Source organism: Pygoscelis adeliae, unplaced genomic scaffold, assembly GCF_000699105.1.
Source record: "Pygoscelis adeliae isolate BGI_AS28 unplaced genomic scaffold, ASM69910v1 Scaffold114, whole genome shotgun sequence".
Classification (NCBI taxonomy): domain Eukaryota; kingdom Metazoa; phylum Chordata; class Aves; order Sphenisciformes; family Spheniscidae; genus Pygoscelis; species Pygoscelis adeliae.
This window is the reverse complement of record NW_008824587.1, coordinates 3801733-3811438: the sequence shown is the minus strand read 5'-3', so window position 1 is coordinate 3811438 and position 9706 is coordinate 3801733. Positions and strand designations below refer to the sequence as shown.

Below are 9706 nucleotides of genomic sequence, written 5' to 3'. Positions count from 1 at the left end.
AGCGATGGAAAGTGGAAACGAATTCCAGGCTAGATTCAGTCCTGTTGCTGTCGTCTATGAATTTACCTGGCGGGGAACTGGTGAGTGTAGTCCACGCAGAGCAGTGCCAGAGTCCTGGCTGCTTCTGCTTCCATGGCACAAGCTGAGGCGCTGGGGAGCTCTGGAGCCCTTCCCACAGTTAGCACGAGGGTAGTGTTGGGTTTTGTGGGTGGGTCTGTAGTGCTCCGATATCTTTAACTTTCGGTGTTATTTGGACGTAAACACTTCAGTGATCTAAAGGTGTGCTAGTCTGCCTGATTTTCTTTTGGTGACCAGGTTGCATTTTGCATGGCATCCTAACATCCCCCCGCAATGTAGGTATTGACTGATGTTTTCTCATTCTGAGCTACACGTAACTTTTCTTGCATTGTGCATTTCAGAGAAGGAGATCAGCAGAAGATGAGCTTGCAATGAGGGACTATCTGCAGGAAGGGGACCTCATCAGTGTATCCTTCCACTGCTTGCACCCAGGCAGAAGAGCCAAGGGGCATGGGGAGATCAGCCAGACCTCGGCTAGCCTGGCTGGTAGTGAGAGCTCTCTGCTGGGGGCAGCCAGCGGCTGTTGGCGCTGGGCAGCATTAGGGACCTTGTCTCCTTAAGTGGCACTGACAGGCAGAGGTCCAGTCTGTCTTTTCTGATGGGGCTGTATCACTGCATACCCGGAGTCTGAAATACGGGAAGGTAAGTTGTTCGAAAGCACTCGGTCTTGGCCTAGTTCTGCTCCAGTTGACTTGTATAAGGCTTTTTGGAGGGATTTTTAAGAAAAAAGCTCTGAAGTAGAGCAGGATGTTGTTATAACCCATTCCTGCAGGTTAGGAGGAATGTTGGCTCCTACGTGGGAGCACTGAGCAGAGTTTCCCCAAAGCAGAGGGAGTGCTCTTGAGTTGCCCTTTGAGCTGCTGCTCTCCCTGTCCACAATTACAGCCTGTGAGTCCTGTTTCCCCCACTAGCCGCTTGGGAATTGAACCCTGGGGAGAAAAATCTTCTGACTCCAACTTCATCACTACTCCTCTGCAGGCCATTGCCCCTGTGACTTGTTTCTCTCTCCAGGGCTCTATTTTAGGCTTTACATAGTTGGCATTTATCTCTGGTTTTGTGCACTGAAAGAAGCCAAGGGGCCGTTGGAGCGTGTGCTGCAGTTTGGGGTTACCAGACCAAAGGTATTAGCAGTTAAAAGATGAAGGCAACACGTGCTTATTGCACAAAGGGTAAAGGACAGCGACTGGATTAAGAGGGAAAGTGTTCTGCTAAATTGAGCATCTCACATCTCATTTTTCTGCAGGGGTGGTTGATGCGTAGTTATGATCAAGATATTATTAACATTTGTGCTAAGCACTTAGAGTATTCTTCATCTTCAAAGGTCTGCACAGGCATTAGCTAATCCTCCCAGCACTCCCAGAGGCAGGCAGGTTTTATATTCATTGTTTCACAGGAAAAGGTGTTAAAATTTTAGACCAGGAGCGGAGTGCATGTCGGTGACTTGATGTTATCTACAGTGGCTCATGTCTCTCATGCTGAGTCTCGTGGTCTCCTCTTCAGCTTGGCCAGGGTGTGCTCGTTCAGGTCTCACCCTCCCTTGTGAAACGCCAGAAGACTCACTTCCACGACTTGCCCTGTGGTGCATCTGTGATCCTCGGCAACAATGGTTTCATCTGGATCTACCCAACGCCGGAGCAGAAGGATGAAGAGGCAGGGGGCTTTACCACCAGCTTGGAGGTGAGGGTTCAGGGAAGATGAACCTTCTGTACCAACAATGTTTTGTTAGTCTAATGTAGTCAGAGGCACATGAATAACCCGAGACTTTCAAGATTTTGGTATTAGGTTCACGGCAAAGCTTTTTTACAGTAGTCTTGCATTATTTCCCTGTGTACTCATCTCTTTTTCCTCTGTCCTTCCTCAGCCGGTTCCCTTGTCTGACCGGGAGGTGATCTCACGGCTCCGAAACTGCATTGTGGCTCTGGTTACTCAGACGTTCATGCTCTTTGACACCAGCATCCTGTATTGCTATGAAGCATCCCTTCCTCATCAGGTACAGAAACCAGTGTTGTTTACTTTATGCCACACTGTGGGGAGGGAATGGAAAGGCCGCATCAGTTGCTGCTGAAGTCAGTAAGTTAGGTGGTAGGCCTTCCTTTTGACATTCCAAAGGATCCCGTAGTAAGTGACAATATGAACTTCCCCCCTCCTGCATAACATAAATCCCCTTGCACATTTTCAGGGACCGTTTGAAGGGTTCTGCCTCTGGCAAAGTCCAACTATTCCTGTAGAGAAATAGTTCCATTTTTTGATAGATGTGTATCCCTTGCTGGGATTATGGACCCTCTGTGATCCCTGTGAAAATAGTGTTAAATTTGGGATTGTATGAGGGTAAGGTGCACTTTAAGAACAAATGAAAAAGCAAGTGTCATGTATTGTACAGAGACCGGTCTTCTGTTTTTATCCACGTCCTGCACTGCTGGAAGGCTCCCTCAATTTGACCTCTTGCTGTACAGCTTTTCTCTGTGATTTCTGCCAGCATGATCGCTGGCAATTCTCTTCTCATAAATGGATAAGATCTGAATTGTGTTCTCCTTTCATTCACAGTGGCAGCCTACTCAGCTAGGTGGGATGTTCTTTTGAACTATACTTCTGTCTAAGTCATCTCTCCCCTTCCCAAATACTGGTGTGTGTCCTTCAGGAAAGATTAGGAGTTGTCAGTAGCATCTCCTTTGATTTCTTATGATCTCTGTAAGAATTGCTAGCTCTGGCAAAGTTGACTTTGCCTTGGACCCTCTGCCATGATAGTCTTGTTTGACCACAACCCCCTAAACTTGCTTGCTGCTCATTGATGTGTGCCAGGGACCCTTGTCCCCACAGTGTGCAATAGTAGTAGTTGCTTTTTGGTGCCAATGTTACTCTTCTTTCCACTCCAGATCAAGGACATTCTCAAACCAGAGGTGATGGAGGAGATCGTTCTGGAAACCCGACGGAGGTTGCTGGATCTGGAGGGATAGGGCACGTGGCCAGAAGCAGTCATTTGAAGTCCCAGCATGGCAGCTTTTGATTCTCATTTTTCTGTCTGTTTGTTTTTTTTTTTTTTCCCAGTGTTGTAGTCCCCAACATTCATTCCACACTTCAGAAACCACCAAAATTCCTCATTTTAACTCCTAGGATACCTCCTGAGCTCTTTTAGTACAATAGTACTTAGGTACAATAGCCTTTTAGTGCAGCAGCCAGAAAAATTGGTATCTGACCTTTATGAAGATGCAGATGCAACTGGGACATACCTCATAGCACTTGTTGCTGTGTCTAGTGCCCCAGAACTGTGTGCAGAATGGTAGAGAGGAAGGGATGTGTTTTGTGATGTTTCTCTCTCCCCAAAGGCTTTCTAAATGGTTTTGATTTTCCTTTACTGTGATACAGATCTACCAGTCTGTGCTCTGACTGAGAGCTATTGTTTTTCTCTTTAAGACTGTAGATCACAGGTACAAGTCTTTAGAGGACAGGAGTATCCACACCCTCGCTAACCACATTTTGGGTCTGGCTGTTCACGGCTTCTGCCTCTCAAGGGTATGAGATTGGATGTGGCATGATGTGGCTGTCCACGTGAGCCAGGAGCCATGGGCGAGCAGCGCCTTCTCAGTCTGTGTGCATCCTGCTGGTCCCTTTTTTATGCCTGATGTGGTGAGCTCCTCCTCTGAGGAGGCTCCAGTGTTGTTTTCTATTAAATATTTTACATTTCAATAAATTTTTTGAAATAGATCAGTCATTCAGGAGTGTGTGCATTAGCTTATCTTTCTCCAGAATGAATTGGGTCTAGCTTGAGAGCTATGGTTGGCTCAAGTTTCCTTGTGCCAGGGCACACGGGATGGTTGCAGTGTCCTGTTACCTCCTCTTCCAACTGTTGCTCCTCATCCCGTTACAGCAGGACTTGACCTTCCTCTTCAGCATATCTTCTGTGCAGAGTTCCTCTGTAAGTAGGTTGCCTGGCATTGTTCACAGTGGCTCTCTCAACATTGCTTCCCTGCAGGATCCCATGGACAGGTGAGTCAGCAGCAGCTGTGTCTGGGGGATGACAGGGAGCCCAGCGTGACACCGGTGAAGGTCTTCAGGCCAGTGGTTAGAGGTGGGCATGCTGAGCCAGACGTTGGCAGTCACTTGCCGTCTCTGTACAGAATGGATGTGATGCTTTCCTTAGAACACCCTCTCAGATCTCTGGTGCTATATTAGAGTCATTTGTATTATATATGTATTGTGTATATATATTGTATTTGTATTGTTCTAGAGCTGCTTGCACCACAGTGCTGTAATTCTTAAAAAGGATGAAAAAGCAAAATGTCTGCCTTAATTGTCCCTGAATTGAATTCTGACGTTGCAAATTATTATGCTTGCCCCAGGCAAAAGGCAAAATTCTTTGCTCGATCTTTTCCTGGGAACTAGAAATACCCTTCGTTGCTTTTCATCTAGTTCAGACTGCTCTGCCTGCAGTCCAAGTCAGCACTAGGTGGCAGCTTTGGATTGTGTTTGTAGTATTTATCTTCCCCAGCAGCTGTGCCTCGTGCCCTGCCAAACAGAAAGGCTGGATGTCTGCCACCAGCGCTGCTGCCTAAATACTAGAGCACTATAGAGCTCAGTGGCTAAGGACAAGCAAGGACATGGTTAATCCATTCTGCTGCTGCGCAACTCAAACTTCTGCCCGTGCTGCCTCTGTAATATAGTACTTAACTTCTTGGGGATATTGGTGGAATGCTCCACACGAGACCCGGGAATTGTTATTTTTGAGTTTTATGAGGATTCCCTAATAAGTTTTGCAACAATCACATCCTCAAGATGACTTGGGAAATTTGAAAACTAAAGCTTGATGGTGACACTTTCAGGTCTGTGCGTGAGGCTGGGAGCAGCATTATCCACATCTGTGTGGACAGAAACAGTGCAAAAAGGCCAAAAGCTTTAGCAGCCTCTGCGTCTTTCAATTAGAAAAGTACCTCTCTTTTCCCTACCCAATTGCTGTAGTTCAGCAGCTGTTTATCATATTACCATATGGGGAGATTCGGGGATTTTTGCTGTGAGGCTTCTAGGTATAAGCAGATTGGGGATATACAAGCAATGAGATAAAGTATCTGATGTTCCCTTTTTTTAAAGTATTTTTGAAGGCTGAGGGAGAGGTCTGTATTTAATCCAGCAGATCTCTTTGCATCTCTGCCACTTAAATTTAAACAACTCTGTGTCAGTTAAAGGGCAAAGGGGTGAAGAGAGATTCGATACCTGGAAATGGTTCTGCTGAACTGGTACACGAATGCAAAATGCTTCTCTGTCCTCAAGCAGCCTCTCTGCAGGCATCTAACGGGTCAGAAAGGGGTTGGGGGGCTATGGGGCTCTTGAAAGCGCTGTCGGTAACGTGGTGGAAACGTGCTGAGGAAGTGTGCTCTGGAGGTGGTTAATTTAGAGTTGGATCGTGTTCATGGGTACCAAGCATGAGCTGTCAGACCTGCAAGGTGAGACAGTGCCAGGTTCTCATAACACAGATCTTAGGAAAAGTGTGCTGGTGTCTCTGCAGCAGGCTGTGTGGGCTGCACAGCTGAGTTATCTTTCTTTTTTTTTCTTTTTCATCTCCTTTTTTTTTTCCCTCTACGTAGCAGTCTTTAAAACTGTAGTCTATTTCCAGGCTTCTTATGCTAGCCCTCTCTCCCCATTGTGAACATTTTTTGGTTGTTTATGCTCAATAAATGAGTATACAACCTGAAAAACAATGAGCTCAAGATCACTGCTTCAGCTCTGAGCGTTCCGATTCCTCCTGCTCACCGCAGCACTCCTGGTATTTTTGCCTTGGGGATGTATTAAATGGGGGAGAGTATGTGACTCATCCAGTTCCCATGCTCCCGAATACCTGGCACTCTTGGTTTTATGCCCGAGAACAAGTGCACCAGCTGGTGAGGTTTGTGGTTTTGTTGTGTGTGTTTTGGTGGGGGGGGGGGGGGGGAACTGAAGGTCCCGGTATTTTCCTCCCGGGCCACGAGGGGTCATTGCCGTTCTTTGCAAATTCAGCCAGGGCTTTGCCAAGCCCAGACCTAAATTCTGTAACAAGGCTTCAGCGAGGGCGTTGCTGGCAGTTCTGCAACCCCATCAAGCACAGCTTTGCAAGCCAGCAGGTAACGAGAGATGAGAGTGACCAACTTGCGTGGGGAGGGAGAAGCTTCCTGAGCAGTTCCAAAGGTGTCTTAAGACAGGTACCAGGCCAGCTGCCATTTACTGTTGATTTGGCTGAATCTCTTGTGACTTTTCGCTCTCTTGACGAATGCCGAAGGCCACCAGTACTTATCCATCTGGAAAGCAACTGGACGTGCTGCTGGGGCTCACGGTTCCCATATGGAGAGGCGTCAAGTATCACTGTTCAGTCATGACCCACAATATGGCAAATGGCTTTTCCCCAGTGCGCAGCAGAGATGAGCGAGGAGTCAGATGGGGTCTGGGGGAGGCTCTGGCATCTCGGGTAGGTGGGGGAGCCGGGGCCCCTTTTTCCATAGGCAGGTCTGCATAGGAGTATGGGCAGGCCATATAAAAAATGCCTTTGAAATGGGAAGTGCTCGAGATGTAAAGGAGAACTCCAGCAAAAGCAGTGTTCTCTGGAATTCTTGAAATAGTCTGTGGGATTTTGCTATGCAACTTCTAAGCAGGAAGGGTGAAAAGGAAGAAACTGGCTTCTCTGGTTTAAGAACAAAATCACAGTTGAAAATGAGGTGGGAAAAACCCAGTAAGTATTCGTTTTTATATAGGGAACTAAAATGCCCGTGCAGGCATTAAAACAGCTGAGACCAATCTCATTTCTTTGGTCACCAGTGTCTGACGGCGTGGAGCCTGTTTGTAAACCAGCTGTAGCACCTGCCTGTGCTGCTTACTCCGGGGTTAATACATGGCACAGACGTGCTTGTAAGAGGAGCTAGTAAATAGTTCCCTTGCTGGTGAGTGCTGCCTGCAGAAACACGAACACAAAATCACCTGTCTGTAGAAGTAATTTTCCTGTTTCTTGGTGGCAGTGTTTGATTTGTGTACTAATATGAAGAATGGCAACCCCTCCCTTTACTCCCAGTAATAACCATTGGGATTTTAAATTCGTGCTAATGGGTTATTAATCCAATTACTGCTGCTTATTACGTTACTTCTGTATCATCCGCATGCAGTTTGCTGTTCAGTTGAGGTGAATGGTATAAATACAAAGCTTTGAGCAGACCCTAGAAGATACTGAAACCCCACTGAGATTATAGGCAGTCTTGAAATGGTTGTCTCAGGTTCCTGAGGACCGCTAATTAATATGCTAAGGTTTATTATTTGGTAAAGAGGTTGAAGCTTTAAGATATTGCTATGGAGGAAACATCACTGCAGCTGTTGGGTGAACAACCCACAATTAATTGAAGGTAAACAGAAAAAGTACTGAAATTTCTTTTGTGAAATATATGGGATGTACACAGGCCACATGCAAGGCTCGATTGAAAGAAACAGTCTGTAGATTTTTAAAATTTATTCTGCATTCACACGATCTTTCTGTTTTCTGTCTTCTCTAATAATTTCTGAACCCACTGGGCAACTTCAAGTTTGTTAACATGAGACAATCATGTTCACAAAAACTGGCAGCAGGGTAGGGGACAGAAAATATACACTTCAGGAAGGAAAAGAGGGCAGATACCTTGCTATGATATTTGGGAGTGACCAGCTGGCCCATCTGCCTGTGTATAGCCCCAGATTAACTACAGTGCTGCTTTGGGAAACGGGAAATGCTTTTGGAGCAACTGCCAAGTGGAAAGAGATTGGGGACTGCTGGCAAAGAACCTGCCCCACTTTGCTGCTTATGACTGCAAAGCATCAGAAGGAATACCTGACTGTTGACCTGAATGATAAATTCACCTAGTCTGTTAAATAAAAAGTAAGTACGTTCATCTGCATAGATCTCAGGTGAGGCAGGGAGAAGCCTGTATTGCCCAGAACACAAGTCCTGCTGATTTGCAATTACCTTTGCATAATTTGGTCAAGGTCACCTGAGTATCACGGACCTGTGGTAGTCTTCTGGACTTCACTCTGCTTCAGTCCTGCCATGGTAGGAGAGATTATCCAGGATGCTCCAGTCAGACCCAGAAGGGAATAACTTGTTCAGTAAAGGATGGTTGGTATTGATTTTTGTAATAAATTTCTCTCAGGCTGCTTGGCCTGTGTTGACAGACAGCTTTGCTTCCTCAGTTTCCTTCAATCCATGGGAGCTGAGCAGGGGGTTAGATCACTGCAGTGAGAAGCTGACCTCCGTTACTGAGACAAACCTGGAGAAATTCTGCTGAGTTCAAGACATGTGACCCTGGATTTGTCTCAGCATAATGTACCAGAATTTCTCTCTCCTGCGTGTGTGTAGCACAAACAGCCTCGGTACCTGCAATTTGAGTCACTGATGGAGAAATGCAATAGAAGTGGTTTGGGATCTGTCTCTTGGCTAAGAATTAGTGATATAGGAGCAGCCTGGCACAGCAGAGGTGGAAGATCCCGTAGGGCTGTATGAAGTGTTACATTTCAGATGCTGTTGTTGGAAGATGAAAAATACACGTCTGCCAGGGACCTTGAATATGGCGTAGGAGACATGGAGTATGTTTGGATTTGTCACAAGGGAGGAGTCAGTACAAACAAGCCGCTCTGTGTCCAGATGGTTACCCAGAGCGGGAGGCTACTGCACAAAATTGCATTTGTGTGTTCTCCCGTTGTCGAGTGGGAGCAACCACAGACCTTTGACCAAAACACCGTGACCTCAAGCTGCTGCCTCAACCCTCTTCTGTTCCCAAGGTGGACTGGAGAACATACGAGAAACCTAGTATCTTCAGCTTCACCGCCTGTGCTCTTTAGCTCACGGAACGCTCATGCTGCATGTCTAAGGGCTGCAGAATTTAGAGGTTTAGCTTCATCTTTGTACCAAATGGTGCACAAAAGTAGATCAATAAAATATTTTACTGTCACATTCATTGGCCTCTATGGCTGTTTTTGGTATAAAGTTCTGCATATGCTCTGACAGCATTAATAAGGAAGTGAAGTCCTTTGTGCAAGCAGGGTGACTGATCCCTGGTTGTGGAAAAGCTGATGGTTGTGCACACAGCTGACCCTGTAAGGATCTCTTCTTCCCTATCCGTCTCTGCAAGAAATTCAGGGTCCAGAGCTGGCCAGGGGCATTGAGACCCGTGTGCAGGAGGGGGTCTCTAGCTGGCTTGAGGGCCAACGAGCTCTCATCATCAGATCTAGGGGAAAACAACTTGGGTTTCCCTTGCAAAGGGGTAAGGGATTTGACAAGAGCTTTCTGGGCCCTTGGCTAGTATTTGCTAGTGATGTTATACTAGCAACTCCCTCTTCCACCTGTCATTTCCTCCATCTTCCCCTTCATCCCACTCCCCTCATGGCTCCCCTTCAATTTCCCCTCATCTTCCCCTTCGTGCCCTCTCCACCCACCTCATCTTCCCCTCAGCCCCCTTCATGGCACCCCATTTCCCTCATGGCTTCACCCTGGAGACACCTTCGTGTCTCCCAGCCCCCTGTTCCCTCATCCTCCCCCCATTCCCCTCACGGCTCCCCTCACCCTCTCCTTCACCCCCGTTTTCCTCACGGTCCCCCCAGCCCCTGCTCGGCTCCTCATTCCCCTCAGAGGTTCCCCCCCATCTCCTCAGGG

General features: G+C 47.0%; 1 protein-coding gene across 1 annotated transcript; it reads left to right on the top strand.

Annotated features, from left to right (window-relative positions):
* Positions 1-6: 6 nt before the first annotated feature.
* On the top strand, positions 7-3856 carry EXOSC2 (exosome component 2). Its single transcript, XM_009322083.1, has 6 exons — positions 7-80; positions 420-485; positions 652-720; positions 1579-1755; positions 1940-2068; positions 2952-3856. Exons 1-6 carry the CDS (start codon positions 57-59, stop codon positions 3030-3032), a joined length of 546 nt encoding a protein of 181 aa, XP_009320358.1. The 5' UTR covers positions 7-56; the 3' UTR covers positions 3033-3856.
* The last annotated feature ends 5850 nt before the right edge of the window (positions 3857-9706 follow it).

Bases quoted from the DNA above. Each gene is read 5' to 3' on its own strand.
- EXOSC2 (XM_009322083.1), top strand. From the start codon at position 57: ATGAATTTACCTGGCGGGGAACTG. The intron at 1,756-1,939 runs GTGAGGGTTCAG...GTCCTTCCTCAG, and splicing joins GCTTTACCACCAGCTTGGAG to CCGGTTCCCTTGTCTGACCG. The intron at 2,069-2,951 runs GTACAGAAACCA...TTTCCACTCCAG, and splicing joins AAGCATCCCTTCCTCATCAG to ATCAAGGACATTCTCAAACC.